Source organism: Vombatus ursinus, unplaced genomic scaffold (genome assembly GCF_900497805.2).
Source record: "Vombatus ursinus unplaced genomic scaffold, bare-nosed wombat genome assembly UNPS02010822.1, whole genome shotgun sequence".
NCBI lineage: Eukaryota > Metazoa > Chordata > Mammalia > Diprotodontia > Vombatidae > Vombatus > Vombatus ursinus.
This window is the reverse complement of record NW_020950600.1, coordinates 2,467,078-2,489,533: the sequence shown is the minus strand read 5'-3', so window position 1 is coordinate 2,489,533 and position 22,456 is coordinate 2,467,078. Positions and strand designations below refer to the sequence as shown.

Sequence of the window (22,456 nt, the reverse complement as noted above, 5' to 3'; positions counted from 1 at the left end):
TTGGTATAATAACAGTTTGAGGCAGCTAGATGACTCAGTGGGTAGAACACTGATCCTAGAGTCAGAAAGATTTGAGTTCAAATCTAGTCTCAGACTTACTAGTTGTGTGACCTTGAACAAGTCACTTCCCCTCAATGTGCCTTAATCCATTGGAGAGGGAAATGGCAAACCACTTCTGTATCTTTGCCAAGAAAACTCCATGGACGGTATGGTCCACAGGGTCACAAAGAGTCAGACACTGCTGAAAAACAACAATAACAGCTAATATTTATATAGTGTCTACTATGTGTCAGGCATTGTACTAAGCACTTTACAATAATTATCTTATTTGGTCCTCCCAATAACCCTGGGAGGTAGGTGCATACCCTTGGACCCAGCAATAATATTACTAGGTCTGTATCCCAAAGAGATCAAAGGAAAGGGAAAAAGACCTATCTGTACAAAAATATTTATAGCAGCTCTTTGTGTGCGACAAAGAATTGGACATTATTGGGATGCTCATCAATTGGGGAATGGCTGAGCAAGTTGTGATACATGATTGTGATGGAATATTACTGTGCTATAAGAAATGACAAGCAGGTTTCAGAAAAACCTGGGAAGATACAGGTGAACTGATGCAAAGAGAAATGAGCAGAACCAGGAAAACATCACATACAGTAACAGCAATATTGTACAATGATCAGATTTAGCTACTCTGATCAATACAATGACCCATAACAATTCCGATGGTCTCTTGATGAAAAATATTATCCACCTCTAGAGAGAGAACTGATGAACTCAGAGTGCAGACTGAAGCAGATTTTTTTCACATTCTTAATTTTTCTTGCTTTATTTTTTTTTTGTGACATAGCTAATGTGAAAATGTTTTGCATGACTTCACATGTATAATTGGTATCACATTGCTTGCCTTCTCAACAGGGGAGAGAGAGAAAATTTAGAACTAAAAAAAAAAAAGAATATTTTAAAAAATGGAGTGATGTCAAGACAGCAAACATTCTCACTCCAGGTGCTGACCAAAATGAAGTAGTCCCTGCCCTCAAGGAGCACAAGGTTTATCAGTCAACAATAAACATTTATTAAGCACCAACTATTGCCAGGCATTATGTCAGGCACTGTTCCTTGTTTTTGAGGAGTTCACAATCTAATGGGGGAAGACTGTCAGGAAACAACTATGAACCCATAGACAGGGTCAATAAGAGATAATTAACAAGGGCAAGGCCCTGGAGTGAACAGGGCCTGGGAAAGGCTTCCTGTACATGGTGAGATTTTAGCTGGGATTTGAAGGAAGCTAGAGAGGGCAGGAGGCAGAGATGAGGAGGGGAAGCGCTCACGGAATAGGGGACAGTCAGAGAAAATGACAAGAGATGGAAGGTAGTGGGTGGAACAGCCAGGAGGCCAGTGTCACTGGATGGAAGAGGACAGGACAGAGGAGGAAGGGGTGAGAAGGCTGGAAAGGGAGGAAGGGCTCAGGTAGGGAGGCCTTTGAAGGCCAAACAGAAGATTATTATTATTATTTTTTGGCTAGATAATGGAGTTAAGTGACTCTCCCAGGGTCACACATCTAGTAAGCATCAAGTGTCTGAGCCAGATTTGAACTCAGGTCTTCCTGACTCGAGAGGCAGTGCTCTACCCACTGCACCACAGTAACCATCCCAACAGAAGATTGTGTATTTGCTCCTGGAAGCAGTCGGGAGCCACGTTTATTGAGGAGGGGGTGACATGATCAGACCTGTGCTTTAGGAAAATCACTGGTGGCTGAACGGAGGATGGACTGGACTGGAGTCAGGGGAACGGGAGGCAGGCAGACCCCCTCCCCAGCAGTTACTGCAGTAATCCAGGGGTTAGGTGATGAGGGTCTGCATCAGGGTATTTGGGAGACATTGTAATGACAGGCCGAAGCAACAGCTTGGATATGGGGAGTGAGAAATAAGGAATAATCCCGGATGACTGCTGGATTATGAGCCTGAGGGCCTGGGAGGATTTTGGTTTACAGATTCAAAGTGGAAAAGACCCACCCAAGTGGTTAATTTTCCATCTTAGAATCTACTTCAAAGGACCCATTTAATAAATGCTTAGTTTGCCAGTCGACATTTCCAGAGCATCTCCCAACTGAGGCCAGTTCATAGGCTCTGGCAAATAGTTTAAACCTCTCCATATCAGTCTCCCCTCTCCATGCCTAGCCCGAGTCATTCAGAGATTTCAAACAGTTTTTTTCCCCAACTATCTGGCTTCTCCAGGCCTTCACGGGATACCAAGTTATGTTTTCTATTGTTTTGGTTTTTTTGGGGGTTGGGCAATGGGGGTTAAGTGACTTGCCCAGGGTCACAAAGCTAGTAAATGTTATGTGTCTGAGGCCAGATTTGAACTCAGGTCCTCCTGAATCCAGGGCCGGTGCTCTATCCACTGGGCCACCTAGCTGCCCCCGCCCCCAGTTATGTTTTCTAAACAATTACTTAAGCAACAAGTCTTTATTAGGTGTCAGGCACAAAAGATACAAAGAAAAAGCAAAAACAACACCTGCCCTCAAAAAGCTGACATTCTAACGAGGGAGACCAGGGACCAGTTTAATTCCTGTAGAAGCTTGAGATAACTCTTTTCAGTTCAAATGAGATACTATTTGTAAAATGCTTAGCACAATGCCAGGCACACAGTAGGCACTTAATAAATGTTCGTTCCTTCTCTTCCACGGTCAAACACCCCAGAGGAAAAATAGTGCACTGAGATTCACACAAGAAAAAAATCAACTTACACTTAAAAATAAAATGCATTCAAATCCGGCCTCAGACACTTGACAGTTCCTAGCTGTGTGACTTTGGGCAAGTCACTTAACCCTGACTGCCTCACCAAAAAGCAAAAAAAGAAACAAAAAAAAAACCAAAACAAAAAAACCAGAAAATATCAATAAAAGTTTAAAGAAATAAAATGCAAAGTGGAAACTAGAAACAATAACTGGAGGCATTGAAGACCTGCAGGAATGAGGCCAAGTATATTCCTAGGGTACCCCCAGTCTTCAACTCAGCAGACACCGGCCAGATCCAAGAAAGGGAAGGAAGGATGAAAAGATGAAATCCCCTGGGGAGATGCAGCAAAAAACAAGAGTCCCTTTCCCCAGATCAATCCAACTGAACCCCAACTCAAAGAGTGGGGTATCCAAAATATCTAAGCCAGAAATTCCTGTTTTGAGGCTAGATAGTATCATTCGTCTAGACCTCTGACTAAACCCTAATCTTGGCTCTACGTTTTTTCCCACTAGCCATGACAATGGGAGGGTAGCTAGGTAGCCAAGTGGATGGAATGCCAGACCTGGAGTCACGAAGACCCGAGTTCTAATATGACCTCAGATACTTACTAGCTGTGTGACCCTGGGGAAAGTCATTTCACCCTATTTGCCTCAGTTTCCTCATCTGTAAAATGAACTGGAGAAAGAAATGGCAAACCACTCTAGTATCTTTGCCAGAAAAACCTCAAATGGAGTACAAATAGTTGGAAATGGCTGAACATCGATGATGGAAACCCTTTCCAGATAATTCTGGGCCTAATTCCGATCTTAAACCTAATCCTAAAAATAATCCTGAACAGATGAATTCAGGCTTTCTTTCTCCTCAATCCCCCAAGGAAACACAGATACTTGGACATAAAAATGTAACTTTGTTTTAGGAGGAAGGACCATGGATAAGGACAAAGTGTCTGGAAGTTGAAAATGGATCTCCTACTCAAAGGTCTTCAATGTGTCCCCTACTTCCACTCTGTAGACCTACAGGCCGGCCTTCAGGTCTGGGGAGGGAACCCGGACAGGAGAAGCAATCATTAAGTATTTATCAAGTGCCTACTGTGTTTGGGATACAGATCCATGAATGTAACAGTCAGGAGGCTCAGGAAACTGACATTCTAAGGGGGTGTGGGAAGAGGAGAAAACCAGGAGATATGTATACTGTATATACGTATGTATGCAGAGAATAAAAAAATACAAAGTCGTTAAATATAAGGCAGTTTGAGAGGGAGAACACAGGCACTTGGGGGATCAGAAAATGCTTCCTGTAGATTTGATAATCTAGAGAAAAGAATGGCAAATCACTCCAGTCTCTCTGCCAAGAAAACCCCAAAGGGGTCACGAAGTGCCAGATGTGACTGAAAAAAGACCTAATGAAAAGATCTGATAATGTTTAAGTTGAGTCTCAAGCATCTGTTAAGCACCTACTATGTGCCTGGTACTACTGTACTAAGCATGTTACAACTGAAGGAAGAAAGAAAGGGAGGGAGGACTCTGGATTAGGGGATTCCCCACCCTCCCACCTGAAATCCAGAATTGTATCTGCCCTTCCACCCAGAAAAAGGCGACAGTCGTCTCAGCAAAGGGGGCCCATTTTATTGGGGGGCGGAGAACAGTTACCCCAGAATCAGGCCCAAGGCCCTCCCTGAGGACCCTCTGAGCAGACTGGAGGGCTCTGGGGGTAAGAGGATGCCTGGAAGGATCTGGGTCAAACTCTGGGGACTTGGGGTGTAGGGAGAGGGGACCGGGGGTCTTCTGTGGTTTTCTTCTCTTCCTTTTCCCCGGTCCAGGGCAGTCTACCGCGGGAGCTGGGAAGGTACGGGAGGGGAGAGTGTGTCCAGCCCAGCTAGGTGGGGGTGCACTGACAAGGTCCGCGGGGGCCCAGGCTTCGGGGGGCCAGGGCCGGGCACCTCTCAGCGCTCCTTGGTCCCGGTCTCAGGCTTTGGCTGCGGGTCCGGGTCTGGGTCCGAGTCCGGGTCCGGCGGCCGCGGGGGCGCTCCGGGGACGAAGACGCCCATGCCCGTGGTGCGGCTGTCCCGCAGCTGCTCCAGCTGGCGCCGGCCGCGCCGGTACAGGTACTCGATGCGCAGCACGTCGGTCCGCTGCAGGCGGGCCTGCTGCCGAAACTCGGCTCGGACCCGAGCCTCGGCGCCCGGCTTCCCCCGCGCGGCGCGCAGCAGCTCGCGGTACAGGCTCAGCACCTGCTTCTGCAGCCGGCTGTGCCGGCTCATGGCCTAGCGTGGGGCGGCAAACGCAGGCCCGGCAGCTCGAATCCCGCCTCGGACACTCGCTGGCGAGTCACGTCACTTCTCTGGGCCTCAGTTTCTTCATCTGGAAAACGGGGACGCGGGCGCTGGCACTTCCTCCCGCCCGCCCTCCCAGCCTAAGGAGGAAAGCGCTATGCGAACCTCCAGGCATCTCCTTCCTTCCCCCGGACGCCCGAGCTGGCCTCTCACTCACCCGGGGATCAGGGCTCCGGCCCTGGCGCTTCTAGTCCTGCCCAGGCCTGGCCAGTCCCAGCAGAAAGGGCAGACAGTTCCTCCGACCGAGCTTCCGGAAATCCCGCCACCGATTGGTCGCCGGGGCCAGTGACGTCACAAGGGAAGGGGGGGGGAGGGGGGGGGGTCCCTTTCGCTCCACGTGTGCCCTTGAGCAGCCCAGGAGGAGAGGACCTAGCCACTGGGCTGAGCCCCAGCCGGGTCGGGGCGGGGTTGAACGACTGGACGTGAGGTCGCAGAGAGGCAGGAGGCCGGAAGGAGGGACGTTTGGCCGGGCTGAGACTAGGATGGGAGGAGACGGGATGGTGTCCCAAGCATCTAAAGGGCACTCACTTGGAAGTGAGCTTAGGGCTGCTCTGCTTGGCTCCTGAGGGAAGAGCTAACCCTAAATGCCTCGGCTGGACGATGGCCCAAATTTGCTGTTTAGGTTTGAGGTCAGGAGAATCCATCCCAAAGTGAAATAAAGGGTCTGAGGGTTCCCTCTCTCTGGAGGCTTTCCAGTAAAGGTTGGCTGACCATTTGTCTGGAATGCCGTGGAAGGGTCAAGGAAGGTCCTTTCCACACCTGAACTGTTGGGATTCAGTGACTGGGTGCTTGAGTGCCTGCGGGCTGGGAGGCTGGACCCTCAGGGCTCTGATGGAGCAGAGACTTAGGGAAATTGGGCCCCTGAGAAAGCATGGGGGAGAGGGGGAGACAGAAGCCTGGGTCTCTTTGGGAGGTATAGAGGGGGGCAGAGTGTGGATGTTGGGTCATTTCTGCAAATCTGGACCTAAGGGGCTGTGTAGTACTAAGTCCCCAAGGGCCCAGGGGCTGGGCGCCATGACTTTCTAGGGAGACAGGAGTCAGTGAAGAAGGTAGTAAATAGGGGAGGAGGAGAGAGTAGAGTGTGGGATGGGGAATGTTCCGAGGCCACAAATGCTTCAGGTCATTTGCCAACATCCATTTATTGACGACTTCAGCAGAGACAGCCAGCGCCCTGGTCAGAGGTGCCAGGCCTTTGCGGGAGTTGGGGGTAACCGCAGACCAGAGCGGCTACATCATTATCAAGTGGAAAAATAATCTTCGTTGTACACCGGAGAGTGCGCCTTCTTTGTGCTGGGGTCAAGAGATAGAGGCTGGGGTTAGGGGACTGATGGTCCCCTGGCTTTTGGGGGCTAGATCGTCTGGGATTCTGTTTGCCTGGGCCCTGGGGAGGGACTACATGGGAGGCCCAGAGCTGCCTCGGACAATGGACACTTGGGGTCACAGAAAAGGGGTTTTAATTCCCTGGTAGGGGCATTATGGGGCTGAGGTCCTGAAAAGGGTCAGGGCTAAAGGTCCTTACCAGGGACTGAAGTCTTGAGCTCGACAGGACTGGAAGACGTCCTCCAGGCTAGTAGCAGGAAGCCCACCCCTGAGTCGAAGGTCATCCTGGGCGTTCCCATTGAAGTCACCACAGGCAGCTTGTAGCTGCCCAGCTAGGGCTCGAGCAGCCCTTAGGACCACTGCACCTTTTGGCCCCACCAGCACCTGGAGAAGGGGTGGTCTCTCCACAAGGACCTTACCTGCCCTAGCCCATCGGGCTGTGACCCCTTCACAGACCGGTGCTGGAAGCTGGGCCCTCTGCCCATTCACCTTAAGAGGAGAAAAGGAAGTCAGGGGGATTGGCTGAGGAGGGGGGCAAAGATACGGGTATTCCTAGGGGGTTGGGGACTGGGGGAGAAGAATGAGAAGTTGCCTAGATTGTAGGAGAGAAGACACTTTAGGGCAAGACCCCAAGCTGGACCCTCCTAACTTTTCTTGTCTGAGGGAGGTAAGTACAAGGTCATTTGAAGTTGTGGATGTGATCCATAAGGGTCTTTCAGATAGGTAACTTATCAAGTGGTCAGCAACTTACCCAGACCTCCCTGTTGGGCCCCACAGCCACGCAGCCATCCCGGAAGCGAGTGACGACCCATGCCCGTGGGGCTGGACAGGCTGAGCAGGGCGGGTATTCTGTGACCACCCGGAACCAGGCAGGATTCGGGGAGTCAGCTCCACCCAGGACTGCCAGCTCATAGGCACCCGGGGCAGCAAGGATAGGGACTCTGCCTTGGAAGCCGTCGAAGGTGGTGAAGAGACCTCCAGGCACCAGGCGACAGGTGGCACTGCCCTTGCCCAGAGGCCCCCTGCAGAGGCGCACACCTCGGTCCAGGATGCAGCCCGAGCCTCGGGGACATTGGAATGGCTGGCACCTTAGGCGACCCCTTGACTGGCAGATGCAGCGTTCCTGGCAGCCTGGGAGGACCAGAGACTCCCCGACCTGAGGGGAGGGCACCTAGTCAGACCTGACCCTCCCTCTCCAATAATCCACTCACTCATTCCCCAGGCTAACTATTTCAAACTGGCTACTCCTCTTTCTTCAAGGTCTCAACCGTTGTCTTAAGAGATCTGCACTTGGAGATTTAGTCTTAAATTCCTAAAGTTAAGTCATACAGAGCCTTGGACAGGTAGGGCTCATAAATCTAGTCCATTTTACAATGAGCAAAATGAGGCCCCTGGAAATTAAGTTATTTTGTCAAGGTCACACAGGCAATAAGTGAATTTTTCTGATCAAATCCTTGATTACCTCACCTGCAAAATGGAGAACAATCCCTGTAATTTGAGGAAGGTGTTTGTAAGCCTTGGAAGTGCAGCATTGACCTGTAATACCTGCTGCCCAGGGTAGCTGAGGCTGGTGGATTGCTTCAGCTCAGGAACAGGTCAAATCTGGCATCAAGCTTATGAGTCCACACTGTGCCTCCCCCCCACCTCCTGACAAGTCATTTAACTTCTGTCTGCCTCAGTTTCCTTAATTGTAAAATGGGGATAATAATAGCACCTACCTCTCAGAATAGTTGTGATGATTAAATTAAGTAATATTGTAAAGCACAATGCTTGACATATCGTAGACCCATAAAAAATCCTCAATTTCCCCTCCCCCAGAAAAGTCCTATAAAAAAGTAAGCAGCTATGGTGATTGCCTGCATCCTCAATTTCCTCCTTTCCTGCACCTTCTGGGACCTTGGTCCCCGAAGTCATTCCTTCACCAGTGCCTTCAGCGTCTTCCTTGCTGGTTCTTTGCTAAAACATGCCCCCAACAAGCCTCCCCTTGCCATATTGGAAGGCCAATACATCCTGACTCATTTGGGAAAAGCGGCCTGGGGCTTCCACTTCCCCACTCCCTACATTCTCTTCAGGCCCAGCACAATCTGATTTCTACCCTCATCACCCTCCTGAAACTTCTCACAGAGGTCACCTCTTAATTGGCAAATTAATTGTCTTTCTTTTTTCTTAAAAAAAAAAAAAAGTTGTATTGGTAACATTTGTTTTTACCTCCGGGTTGCTTTCCATCTCTCCCCATCTAAAGAGCCCTCCCTGGTGACAAAGAACAGAGGAATGGCCAGCGCTGACGCGCTGTTCCAGCCCCTTCCTCGCCCACCTCTCCAGGGAAAGGAAGGAGGTGCACCTTTCCATGTCCTCTCCGGGACGCAGCGGGGCATTTTAAGTCATCCACAGCTTTGTTTTGTCTCTTGTTTGCGTGACTGGAGCTGCTGTGCACATCTCTTTTCCTTCTGGACCAGTCGACTCCTAATTCCTCCTTGTTCCTAGAGCCACGTTGCCCCAAGGCATCAGAAATTTCTTTGTCAGCCCCGTGGCTTCCAGGTCTTTGCCATCCGAAGAACATATGCTCCGGAGAATTCTAGCAGCCTCAGCCTCTCTGACCTCGTGACACTGACCCCACCTTGACCACCACAGATGCCACTCTCACTGATTCTCCTCCCTTTAGACCCATTTCTTTCTCTGTCTCATTCCCCACTGCCTCTTCACACTTCTAGCCTGTTAATATGATGATTCCCTTGGCTTCCCCAAGGCTCTGTTTTTGTTTTTTTTTTTCCATAGGAGCATAGCTTTTGAGCCGGAAGGAACCTTAGGGACTTCATTTTACAGATGAGGAAACTGAGGCCCAGGGAGGGGAAGTGACTTGTCCAAGGTCATACACATTGTAGACAACAAAGGTGGAATTTGAACCCAGGTCTTCTGACTCCAGAGCTGGGGTTCTTTCCACTACACCCCTCAATTCCTCTTTTAGGGTGTGTGTGTGGGAGGGGGGCGTCTTTTTTCTTATTAACTGCCTTAATGTACACAGAGTGTAGAAGCGACCGTTTGCCTGCAGACACATGCACCAGACACCTTCCCCAGGGATCAGGGAGTGGATAAAAATTAGGCGTGATCCCACCAACTGAGGAGTGACTGACCAGATGGGCACACGAATGTAATGGAATCTTACTGTGCCTTAAGGATGGATAGGAAGGATTCACAGGAGCTGGGCAGGGCTTCTGTGAACTGCAGAAGGAAAGAAACAGAACCAGGCAAACGGTGTAGGAGAAGACCAGGACAGTGTAAGTGGAAAGAACGATAGTAAATAAAGACTAAGACTGAATGCTTTGTAATTTAAGAGAGCGAGCTGTTTGGGCTCTGTTGGAAAATGTACCTCCCTGCATTTCGCAGGTACGGGCAGTAGGTGTGGAATGTCACCTTATTAGACTGGGTTGATGTGTTGGTAGGCAGCTAGAAGTACGTAACAATAAAAAAATCTAACCTTCAAAAAATGAAAAAAATAATTGTTGGATTATTTTTTTCCTCTCTGAAGAAAATTCTTCATTATACAGGATAACTCATTGGGCAGAGGAGGGTAGGATAGATTCAGAAATAAAGGTGAAAAAAAGATCAATAAACTCTTTTTTAAAAATTGTATATAATGATTACACAGGTGTAACCTATATCAGATTGCTTACTGTCTTGGGAAGGGAAGGAGAGAGCGAAATTTGGAACTCAAAATCTTATTAAGAATGAATGTCGAAAAACATCTTTATGTATAATTGGAAAAAAGACTATTTATAAAAATAAAAAAAAATTGTACATAAGCCGAGAAATTAGAGCGCCACTCTGAGTGTTGCTTTTCTTGGCTGCTAGGTGGCGCCATGGAGAGAGCTGGAAGTGGAGTCAGGAAGACCTGAGTTCAAATTTCTCTAGCTGTGTGACCTTGAACAAAGTCACTTAAGCTCTGTTTGCCTCAGTTTCTTCACCTGAAAAATGGGGATAATAGCAGCACCTCCCTCTGAGGATCATTGTGAGGATCGAAGGAGATCGTATGGGTGAAGCTCAGCGCGGTGCCTGGCACATAGTAGGTGCTATGTAAGTGCCACCTGCCATCATTACAGTGATTCAGATCTCCTTGATGACATTCCTAAGGCCTTCTCTTGTGACCATAACAACAAACCATAGCTAATGCGGATGAAATGCTTCCGGTTTCCAAAGCATTTTCCTATGTCAGCTCACTTGCCCCATCCAACTGGATCTTCAGGCCGGCTCGACTGTGGGCAGCTTCTAACGTCTCCATCACTTGCTTGAGAAGATGATTGAGGATCGATAACCACAGGTTTCTCAGCTGCTGACAGGGTAGCACACTCTACCCTGTGGTTAGAGGCTCTGGGTTCAAATTTGCCCTCCACCACTTATTACCCTTGTGACCTTGGGCAAAGTATTTCATCTTTTGGGGGGATGAGGGCCCTGGACTGGAAGACCTCAGGGGTCCTTTCCAGCCTTAATCTGGGGTCTCTAAGCAGGAAGGTGAATCTCTATTCTCCCTACCCACCTCTGACTCTGGACCCTGAGTGACTGTAGAGGCAAGCTTACCAGCCCCAATGGCACATTCCCTTGGAAAGAAAATGTTCACAAGTCCTGCATACCTCACTCTGCATCAGTACATACAAGTATGAATGTGATAATGACACATCCCCATCATACTCAGACCCAGAGGGAACCAGGTCAGTGACCAGACTTAAGTGTTTGTTGACTGACTGATGGATAACCTCCTAACAGGTCTGCCCCGGGTCACTCTCCCCTTACTTCTTGCATAAGCAATCCTCCTTACAGAAAGATCTGGTTCTGTCGTTCCTCCATGGGGAAAAAAAAAAACCTATTGTTTTCCAAGTAAAATTCCAATTTCTCTCCCTGTCATTCAAGGCCTGATATGATCTGGTGCCGTCCTACCCTCCTAGTCTAGGATTCTGTGGCAACTCTGAAACGTTGAGGTCCGATGTACTCTGGGGCCCTGACCCCTGACCTTTCCACTCACATATTTTGGGTCCTACCCTCTTGCCTAGGTTTGTGACTTCAGAATCACCCTAGATTTCTCTCTCCATCACTCTATGGCTAGTCAATGCCAATTCCACAACATGTCTCCCACCCATTCCCTTCTCTCCACCTACACGGCCGCTTCATCAACTTTCACCTGAACACTGTACTAGCCCCAGAAATATCATCTTTCTGTTTCCAACATCTCTCCCCCACCCTCCCGAACCCACCCTCCGCCTGTCTCCCACTGCCTTATTTCCCATTATTCTCTTTGGAGAACTCTGTTCTACTCAAACTGGGACACCAGCCATTCTCTGAGCTTAGGCCCAAGCCCTGCCTGGGATCCACTCTCCGTGTGGTTGCCTTTCCAAATCCGTACACAGGGGCAGCTAAGTGGTGCAGTGGATAGAGCACCAGCCCTGGATTCAGGAGGACCTGAGTTCAAATCTGGTCTTAGACATAACACTTACTAGCTGTGTGACCCTGGGCGAGTGAGTCACTTAATCCCATTGCCTAGACAAAACAAAACAAAACAAATCCGTGTACAGGTGCAGTTTGGGTGACACTTGGCTTTGGGAAATTTTCACTTGTTGTTTCAGGGGTCTTTCATACTGAAATGAACATATTTCCTTTCTAAAAATAAGAGAATAGAAGTTCCTTTGAGGACTCTTTTGTCCCAGCACTTAGCACAGTACATAGTAGGTGCTTAATAAATGTTTATTAACTTTGATTTGTCCCTCCTGGCTTCCTTCTTTATGTCTGGGAGGCTATTATTTGTTTAAACTCCCTAGGGGCAATTAAATGGCACATTGGATAGATCACCAGGCCTAGAGTGAGGAAGATGAGTTTAAATCTGGCCTCAGAAATATACAAGCTGTGTGACGCTGGGCAAGTCACTTCACTGATGTCTGCCTCAGTTTCCTCAGCTGTAAAATGGGTACCTGCTTCCCAGGGTTGTTGTGGGACCAAACCAGATCATAGTTGTAAAGTATTTAGCATAGTACCTGGCACATAGTAGGTGCTTAATAAATGTTTGTTTCTTTCCTTCCATGGTTATAACCTCAGTTTGATTTCTCATGAAATCACAGCTCTGGAGCTGGAAGAGAGCTTAGTGATGACCTAGTCCAACCAACTCATTTTACAAATGAGGAAACTGAGGCCTAGAGGGGGAAGAAATTTGGCCAAGGCCATACAAGTAGTAAGAGCTGGAGATGGGATTTGAACTCAGGATCTCTGATTCCAAAGCCAGCGCTCTTTCACTACATTGATTTTCGTGCTTCCTCTTCTTTTCCACTCATCTCCAAGCAATATCTCTTCTGTCTATCCCCTTCTCATTTTACCGGCCCAGTACAAGCCCTCATAACCATCTCTCTGGGCCATTGGCATAGCTGCAGGGTGACCATGATACAGTTGGTGTTTAATAAATGCTTGTTGATTGACTGATTGTCAATTGACTGTCATTCAAGGCCTGACATGATCTGGTGCCATCTTATCTTTCTAGCCTAATTCTCCTCTAATGACCCTATGTTTTGAACAGACTGGATAGCTCCCTGCCCACTCATCACACGAGCTATATGTCCTGAGGGCTCTTTGCCTTAGCTCCTGCTCTCCCCTGTACTTAGAGTAAGCTCCTCTCCTCCTCTCTGTCTATTAAATCCCTACCCATCTTTTAAAGCTCCAGTGGCTCCCAGTAATGTAACTCGTGAGCCCTCACCAGCGTGCAACCATTAACAAACAGCAGGTAGAAAGACTTACTTTTTTAGCAAAGGCATTTACAAAGACAATGTGGTGAGAATAGTGACCAAACTACCTCTCTAAAACCTAGGGTGCATTCTGCCACAAAGCATCCATGAGAGGAATGAACTTAAACTCAGAGTACTGGGTATTGAGGCAAATGTATAGCAAACAGGTGGGACAAAAGGCAACTTGCATCTCCTAGTGCTACCACGTGATCCCTTTTTCTCTCTGAAGAGTCCTCATGCAGATTTCCTGGAGCACACTGTGCTTGGTAGGTTACTCAGCTAGGCTCCCAGGGTCTACGCCTTTCTTGAGTTCATAGCTGGCATTTTTCTGTGCTGGGAGGGCGTCAGGCTCCCTGAAGCTGTTTCCTCCCTTGGCTAACTAGTTTCTATATCCTTATCTCTTCTCAGGCATATGTTTCTGTTCCTGGCTGGATGCACTGTTTCTTACTGGTCCAGTATGATGACATGGCCAGTCAGGGTGGGGAGGAAAGTCCCCTCCCTCAGGGATCTCCCCCACAAATCCTGGATTCCTCAGCTCTCAAAATGTAACGGCTGAACTTCATCCAGACACTTAATGCCCCGAAAGGTATGACTGGCTTGTTTGCTCGGACAACCTCTTCATCCAATGAAGAGGTTCTCACATCATAAAGAGATCATAAACCATAGATACATCATGTTAAAACATCATCATGTATAACTACACTCTGTGCCTAATGGTAGGTGGTACAGTGGCTAGACTGCAGGGCCTGCATTGGAATCAGGAAGACCTGAGTTCAAATCCAGCCTCAGACACACTTACTAACTATGTGAGCTGGGCAAGTCACTTAATCTGTTGGCCTCAGTTTCCTCTATTGTGAAGTGGGGATAACAATAGCGCTGACCTCCCAGGACTGTGGTAAGGATCAAATGAGATAATATTTGTAAAGCACTTGGTACAGTGCCTGGAACACAGCTGGCATTTATAAATGCTTGTTTTCTTCCTGTGATCTCATCAGACAAACTGGGAATGGGGGAAGGGGGAATCGAGATACTTGGAATACCTTTCCTCCTCACCTCCGCTTTTTAAGATCCCTGGTTTCCTTCAAGTTTCAAGTGCTGCCATTCCTGACAAACCTCCCCACCCCACCCCCCATTGCCAATCACTCCCCCTCCCCACCAACCAATTACCTGGAATTTCTTTTGTATCTACTCCTATGTGTACATATTGCCACCCTTATCGGAATGTAAACTCCTTGAATCATAGTGGCTGGCACACAGTAGGTGCTCAGTAAATGCTTGCAGGTTGACAGATGGATTAAAGCCCAATTAGAATATACCATTTCCTCAAGGAAACTTTCCCCGATTCTCCCAGGTGGTTATGACCTCCTTCCAGCCCCCACCAATAGACTTTGCTTTTTATCTTCTAATACACTTCTCATGTAATGTTGTACATTTACAGTTATCTGTATTTCTGTCTTAGCCCTTTCAAAAACTGTAAACTCCTTGGGGGCAGGGACTATAGTGTCTAAACTGTCTCTGCCTCAATGCCTGGCTCAGGGTCCTGCACACAAATGCTTAGAAATGAGTTGAATTGAGTTGAATTCTCTCCCCCAGCGACCCCTGCTCACCCGGATATAACGGCCAAGGTGGAAACAGCCACATCGCTCCTGCGGTACGCAACGTGCCCCATCATAGATGAAGCCACGGTCACACTCACAGCCCTCGAAGCACTGAGGTGAGCAGCGAGTAGGACGGAGGAGGGGAGCACAGCCAAGGTCACACGTACGGGCACAGATGCTGTAATGACTCCGGGGTGGGCATCTCAGGGCTGAGGGCAGAAGGCGAGGATTGGGTCTGAGGCAAGGTAGGCTCAGCTACCTCAATGCCTCCTACCTTTTGATCTCTCCCTCCCAGTCTCTTCCTAACCCTGTTCTTTAGGCTTATTGGAAGCCAATTGCCCCATCACCCCAGCTCTGGCCTCACTGCTCTGTCCTTCACAATCTTGTCTCTATGGTCCGGCAGTTTGGCCATTTCTTCTCAGCTAATCCTCCAACCCTTTCCTTCCTGGTCCTAACGCCAGTCACATCTTGCCCATGCTGGTTCACTTCCCCCCTTCCTCATCTGCCTTCTCTGCTCCAACATGTGAGTTGCTGAATACTGCTGTATGTCAACCTAGTAGCAACGAGAAATCATTTGGCTTCCTGGGGCATGTATCCAAGCTATAACAGGGTACCTCTCAAGACCTGTCAGAATGGGTGAATACTACTGACTGGTGGTGATTCACAGGGGCACAAATTATACTGCCAGAAGGAACCTAGCAAGTCTGGCCAAAGTATTTGCCAAACAGAAAATCTTGGATTAGAAACTGAAGACCCTAAGGGCATAGGTGGAGTTTTGATCACTTCCAACCACTGAAGGCAAGGATTTAGAAGAGAACAATTGGAGTTGGGAAGTGAACAGCAAAGAAGATGGTATCCAAGAATGGGATTCTGGCCAGAGATGGAGTGCATTGACTTAAGGTCAGCAAGAATGTGTTTGCTTACTGTCTTGCGAGTCTAACAAAATAAGACTTAACGTGAAAAAGGATGGGAGAGGGAGAAAACCAACTCTATTTATTCACCAAGCTGGATCCCAGAGAGACAAAGAAGGAAAGCAGACACCCAGAAGTCCCCAGGAGACAAAATCCAAGAGATGAACAGGGAGCAAACGTAGGACCTCAAGTGTCTATAGATAAATCCCCCACATTTAGTCAACAAGGAAGAAGAATTTGAAGTCCTAACATTGAAAAAAAAAAAAAAGACAAGTTTGACCTCCTGGGTGTCACGGGTGGGATGAAACAATACGACTGGAATATAGCTCTGGATAGACATACACAGGAAGGTGCTGGTGCCAGCTCATGTTGGCTTGCAAGAGCTGATTGTTAAATTTTCCATGTGACCATTTACACCTTGGAAATTGCCAAAGGTTACAGATCAGGCCTGATTTATTGTCCAAGTGATGGAGAATGTGTTAATGATGCATGTTAAATTTAGAAGTGTGCCATGAGTACATATTCCCACCTCATCCCCACTACCCGAAAGCCAGTTGTTAAACAATTATCAACACACCACTGAGTATGCATTTTGTAGGGCAGGTGAAGGGGGGTGGAGGTGGGCCAGCATTATATATTAAGGAGGCATACTTTTCAGGCCTTCTCCATTCCAGTCATACTGGCCAATCAGCTATTCTGCAAACTCCTCATTCTAACTCCTCTCTCTGTCCCTGATGTCTGGGATGCAGACATGAATCCTCATAGACCAAGTGTCTCCTCCTCCCTGATTCCCTCCAGGTGCTAATGCAATGGAATTACTATATCCAAAGTAGTCATTAATGTCAATGTGGAGGGAAGTGCTCAGTGGAGGACCTCAGGGATCTGCCCTTGGCCCTGGGCTGTTCATTTTTAATAGTAACACAGCATGAATGATTCATCTGCCTACTGAATTTTCAGATGGCATAAAGCCAGGGAGCTGACAAAAAAAAGTCAGTCATGATACAAAAAAGGTCTTGACAAGCTAGAATGATGGGTTGATCTAATCAACTTAAATTTAATAGCAATAAGTAGAAAATCCTACATGGTCAGAAAAATCAACTTCCTAGATATTAGGTAATTATCCTGCTAACAAAGATCTGGGGGTTGTAGTGGACCACAAGCTCAATATAAGTCTTTGAATGAGGTAAGAAAGGCATTGTCCCCAAAGAGAGAAATTTGTTATTCCTGATACTCTTTGGTGATCTCACCTCTGCAGTTGTGTTCTCTTCCGGGAACCACGCTGGAGGAAGATTATTGGCAAGTTGGAGATTGTCTAGGGAAGGGTCACCGGGATGGTCAGGGGACCCAAGATCAGACCACAGGAGGCCCAATGAAAGGGCCTGGGACTGCTTAGCCAGGAGCAGAAAAGATTCACCAGGGACGGAATAATATCTTCAAGCATTGTTAGCCCTGTTTTGCCCAAACTGGGAGCGAGAGGGAGAAGTTACCAAGGACCACATCTAGCTTGACCTCAGGAAGAATTTCTTCCCAATGAGAGCTGTTCAAGAGGTCAGGGGACCTTGGGAAGTAGTGGGCTCCCTCTCACGGGAGAGAGGCCTTTAAGGAAAAGCTAGAGGCTGGTGGGTGGACACTCAAGAGGCAACAAGGGGCATCTGACATCCCTTCTAGCTCTGGGATTCTGGGAACCCTGATGGGAAGGAGGAAGGGGCAACAGGCAAAAGGAAACAGTTATTGGGACAGCTGGGTGGTGCAGTGGATAGAGCCCAGGCCCTGAAGTCAGGAGGACCTAAGTTCAAATCAACCTCAGACCAAACACTTGACACTTACTAGTTGTGTGACCCTGGGCAAGTCACTTAACCCCATTTGCCTTTAAAAAAAAAAAAAAAAGGAAACAGGTAAGAGAATAAAAGGACTGGCCAGGAGGCTGACCAGACTCTGAGGCATGCTCCTAAGGCCTGTGATAGCTGCCAGATCCCCAGGGAGGGCAGCATCCCTTCACTGCTTGACTGACTGGAAATCCAGATTAAAGGTGGAAGCCTGGGCCCAGAGCCCTGGTCTTCCCCTGTGTCCTGGGGTGGTCCCCCTTCTGTGGCCAAACCAAGGCCAGGTCCACCCTCTGTGTCCCCTGCCCAGAGATGGGGAGTCACTCACGGCACAGTTTGGGACCCCTCCAGGGTTGCATGAGGGCCCCTGCCTCCTGGCAGGCCTCTGTGTAAGCGGTCAGTGAATCACAAAGCCCCAGTCGGCCTCCACGGCCCCGGCACATGTCTCGTAGACAGAATCCATGGAAGGGATCAGGCCGTACGAAGCTGTGGCAGTGGCCGAAAGGCCCTCTTGGCAGCCTGAGGAGCCCACAGGCTGAGGGTCCTGAGAAGGCTGCGTCTAGCCCCGGGGGACAGGGAGGGCAGGGCCCAGTAGGAGAACAGGGGCCGGGCCCGGGAAGGGCCCAGCTGACCACAAAGGTTTCCAAAGAGCCCGTGGGGCCGAAGTCACCTATGCCACCATCCGCATCGAAGTTCCCACAGAGCCCAGAGAGGCGGCCCTGGTATGTGGACGGGACGGTCAGCCGCAGGTGTCGGGCAGAGTCATAGAAAAGGCGCAGGCCACAGGCTGCCTGGACGGCCACCAACCGGCCCTCCCGGGTGACCCACAGGCGCCCTCCAGGCAGGACCAGAGGTAGCCGGCAGCGCTCTCCATCTAGCTGGTGAGACAGAGGAGAGAGCAACGTCACTGTCTGGGTCCTTGGAATTCTGGCTCCTCTCACGTCCGTCCAGACCCTCCCAGTAATCACAGCTTCAGCCACCCAGATTTAGGGCTAAAAAGGGCCCCCGAGGGAGAAGGCGTCTAGTCTGTTGCTGGGGGAGAAGGGGATCATAGATTTAGGAACTTCAGAGATTATCTAGAAACAACCCTCTCATTTTACAGAGGAAGAAACTGAGGTTAGGAAGTTGTTTAGAAGGAGGATTTGAACCAACTCCTCTAATTCCAAATTGAGCACTCCCAGTGACTTGCCTATGGTAGGCAAATTAGTAAATGCTCTTTGGATTGATATTAATTAATCGGATTTAGGCCCCCAGCCTCCCCCACCCGGCTTCCAATTTCCCCTGGTCCTGAACTCCTAAGGTCTTAGTATCTCAGCTGGAGTCCTTTTCATCTCATCCCTTCTAGAGGACCTCAGGGGATGAGAACCAAGGGTAAAGATTCTCAGCATTTGCCCCTTTCAAGCACCCTGGTGGCCAAAGGGCCAAAGTACTAGTCCTTACGCCTTCTTGGGGAGCTCAGAGTCTAGGCCCCCAGCATCCAAGATTCTCCCAGGAACCCCAGGGTCTGGGTCATGGGGTCTCACCATGATAATGCCAGGTGTTCTGCGATCTAGAACTAGCTGATGCCCATAAAGATTAAGACGAATTTGACGGGGTCCAGCCTCATCCTTTTCCACCTGGAGGCCAAAGGGCTCCAGACCAGAGCCAGTAGCCCGGGCTAGCAGATAAGCACATTGTCCAGCCAGGCCTCCAAAGACACGACCATCGAAGGTCAGGCCATGTGTTGGCCCTGCCAAAAAGCAGGTGACCCGACCATCTGGGAAGCAGCCTCGAATTCCCCTATGGATGGTGCAGACCTCATGGGAGCTGCAGGTTCCTGGCCCACAGGACACAGTGCCACCTGCACCACAATGACATCGCCTCTCGCACCCCGGGCCTGGATACCAAGTGGTCCCTAGTGCATGGTAGCGGCCCGCCTGGAGGCAGCCACAGTGGTCCCTTGGCACACAGGTCGCCCCGCTAAGCACAAAGCCAGCATTGCACACGCAGCCCTCTTGGCAATGATCCCCAGCCTGGCAGTCCTTGGCTCCCTTCAGGTCCCCACATGTCAGGGGGCAGCGTGGTCCACATAGCTCGTAGTGGGAATGAGCCGGGCACTGAAGTGCTGGGGGTCCAGGATGGGTAGGGAGAGAAAGAGACATGGAGGTGATATAGATGAAAGAAAGAGAGAAAGATGAGAGAGAGAAAGAGAGAGAGAGAGAGAGAGACATAGAGATAGAGAGACACAGAGATAGAGACAGAGACAGAAATTAGAAGAGAGAAACACCCCAGAGAATTATAGAAGAAAGAGAGACAGAAAGAGGGGCAGAAGAAAGAGAGAGAAATCAGGCAGGGAAAGAGAGACCAGAGACAGAGGAGTGATAGGACAGAAACAGAGACACAGCCCAGGGGGGCCAGAGGCACGGGAGAGACAGAAGAAAACATGAAAGATCAAATACCAGGGAGACAGTCAGGGGGTAAATGGAAGACAGAGAAGATACAGACCAGGAGAGAAACATGGAGATGGAAAAAGTATCAAGGAAAGAAAGAGAAATATTCCAATTAATCCAGTGTCGACCAGCACACATCTTCAAAGCCTCTTCCCTGCTCCCTCCATCCCAAGCCTGGTGATCTGGGTGTCCATCCTCTACCCACGAAGGACTCTGGTGCCTGGCTCCCTGGCCCCCAGCACCCCGGGGACCCTGGCCTCTGGCCCTGTCACTCACGGCATAAACTGGGCGTCCTCCAGGGCCTGAGACGGACCCCTTGTGCTTGACAGGCCGTCACATAGGCCACGAGGGCTCTGCACAGAGCCCGCTGGCAGCCCCGGTGTTGACACACATCATCCAGGCAGTCCTCCATGAAGGGCACGGGGTTCAGGACCCGGTGGCAGGGGGCCAAAGGTCCGGCCGAGGCACCCAGAAGTCCGCAGTAGCCCAGCCTTCGGTAGCGACCACTCTGAGTAGCTGGGCAGGGGAGTGGACAGCGTGGCCCACAGAATGGGCCACAGCCAGGGATCTCGGCCACCTTCCAGGAACCGGCCAGGCTAGAGAGTGGAGACGATGGTATTCCTCCAGCCCTGTCCCCGCAGAGCCCACACAGGCTTCCGGCAAGGGCCCGGGGTACTGAGAGCCGGACCAGACTGTCCCAGTCATAGGTCAGAGAGAGGCCTGAGGCTGTGTCCAGGCACAGCTGACCCCCACAGGTATAGGCCCGGAGACAGCGTCCACGGAAGAAGGGCAGCAACTCAAGGACGCCATCTACCTGTGGGAAAGGAGGACCCAGGTATCTGGTTATTCAGAAGGCAAGAGGACTTGTGTCCAGTTCTTCCAAGCCCAGGGCTCCTAATGCCTAGTCATTCCAGCCTTGGGGAGCCTAGCATCCAAAGAACAGCTCCAGGAACCTAAGAATCTCATTAAGCCAGGCCTAGCGCCCTGGGCAGGCAGCCCTTTTAACTCAAGGACAGCTGGCAAGTTTTCCCTTTATAACAAGTTTTCTGCATCGAGGTCACCACCAAGTGGTCCTCTGGGAGCACACCAATCTAATCCTTTTTCCTCAGTCATTCAACAAACACTTATTAAGTCCCTCTTATATGCCAGGCACTGTGCTAGTTCTGAGGATGCCAAGGCAATAATACAACAGTCCTTGCTCAGAACTTGCAACCTATTGAGAGAAAACAACGTGCATACTGATAAGTAGACGCAGCGGGGAGAAAGCTAGCAGCTGGGGCCCGGGGGACTTGGGAGAGGCCTGGTTTTTGAGGTGGAGCTGTGAGCTGAGCCTTGAAGAGAGCTAGGGGTTCCAAGATTTGGAAGTGAAGAGGGAGTGCATTCCAGGCAGCTCGTGCAAAGGCGTGGAGACGGGGCCCAAGGAGAAGGAGCATGAGGCTGGAATATGGGAAGGAAAATGTGGGATAGACCTGGGAAGGTGGGCTGGAGCCAGGTAGAAAGGGGCTTGGAAGTTCAAATACTTGCAGACAGCCCTTGTGTTCCCCTAAGGGAAGAAGGGAAATTGTGGGATGATTAGGAAGGGCAGGGATGAGTCTGCAAGGGTCACTGAGCGTCCCTGAGGAAAGAATTAGTGAGGCCTCAGGAGGGTGTCAGGAAGATGTCAGTGAGGAGTAGAGGGAGTGATGGCTGAGGGGGCAGGCCTCACCCGGAGAAGGTTTGGGTCCACGGGGCTCATGTCCATTCTGAGGCCACAGGCCCTCAGGGTCAGTGACTTGAAGCAGCCAAGAGGTCGGATGTGTGTGGCCATGTCCAAGTAGAAGGGGCCAAGGCCACTACTCCCCCCGGTACTGCAGGGGCCTGCCAGCCGGTATACACAAGAGCCAGGGAAACTGTATCTGGTACCCCCAAAAGTTTGGAAGCGGAAATCACCAGATGCAGTGCAGGTGACATTCTGGGGCCCAGAGCCCAGACGGATCGGCTGGCAGCGATGCCCCCCGCCAGAGGCCTCTTCACAGCGGCCCTGGCACCGGGCAGGCCAGCACTGGATGCCAGTACTCCAGGGGCCCCCAGCTGCCGGGCAGCGGCAGCGCCGGGCACAGCCCTCTGTCCAGAAGGCCTTGCCTGGCCTTAGGAGGCAGCCACACTGCCCACTGGGCACACAGCGTCCAGCCAGTAGCAGTCGGCCTGGCACACATTGGCAGGCTGGGGCGCAGGGTTGGCTACAGTGAGCCGGGGCTGCTGGGTTGGCACATGTAGCTGGACAGGCTGGGCCACAGGGGACATAGCGAGAATATAAAGAACAGGCAGGGCCGATGCCTGGGGCCAGTGGTGGGGTCAGCGGGACCATTGGGGGCACCTGAGGGTAAGCTGTTGGAGGAGAAGAGAGGGGAAGAGTTAGGCACCCAAGGGTCCAGCCCCTTGGCCCCATTTCCCTGGAGACCTAGGTGTTCTGTACTTATCACCTCCCTAACTTGGGGGACCCCAGGCATCCAAATAATTAATTAGTTAATTAATCAATCAATTATCAAGTGTTTATTAAGCACCTCC

The 22,456-nt window shown here is 50.0% G+C and overlaps 2 protein-coding genes across 2 annotated transcripts; both read right to left on the bottom strand.

Annotated features, from left to right (window-relative positions):
- Nucleotides 1-4,344: 4,344 nt before the first annotated feature.
- Nucleotides 4,345-5,370, bottom strand: SDHAF1 (succinate dehydrogenase complex assembly factor 1). The gene is made up of 2 exons (XM_027855465.1): nt 5,231-5,370; nt 4,345-5,101 (listed from the first exon to the last, which is right to left on the bottom strand). The coding sequence occupies exon 2, from the start codon at nt 4,999-5,001 to the stop codon at nt 4,684-4,686; it is 318 nt and encodes a 105-aa protein (XP_027711266.1). The 5' UTR covers nt 5,002-5,101; nt 5,231-5,370; the 3' UTR covers nt 4,345-4,683.
- An 836-nt stretch (nt 5,371-6,206) lies between these two features.
- On the bottom strand, nt 6,207-21,674 carry LOC114038286 (IgGFc-binding protein-like). The gene is made up of 8 exons (XM_027855552.1): nt 21,615-21,674; nt 20,186-20,723; nt 19,004-19,584; nt 17,809-18,358; nt 14,756-14,955; nt 7,145-7,549; nt 6,593-6,882; nt 6,207-6,363 (listed from the first exon to the last, which is right to left on the bottom strand). Exons 1-8 carry the CDS (start codon nt 21,648-21,650, stop codon nt 6,312-6,314), a joined length of 2,652 nt encoding a protein of 883 aa, XP_027711353.1. The 5' UTR covers nt 21,651-21,674; the 3' UTR covers nt 6,207-6,311.
- Nucleotides 21,675-22,456: the final 782 nt, after the last annotated feature.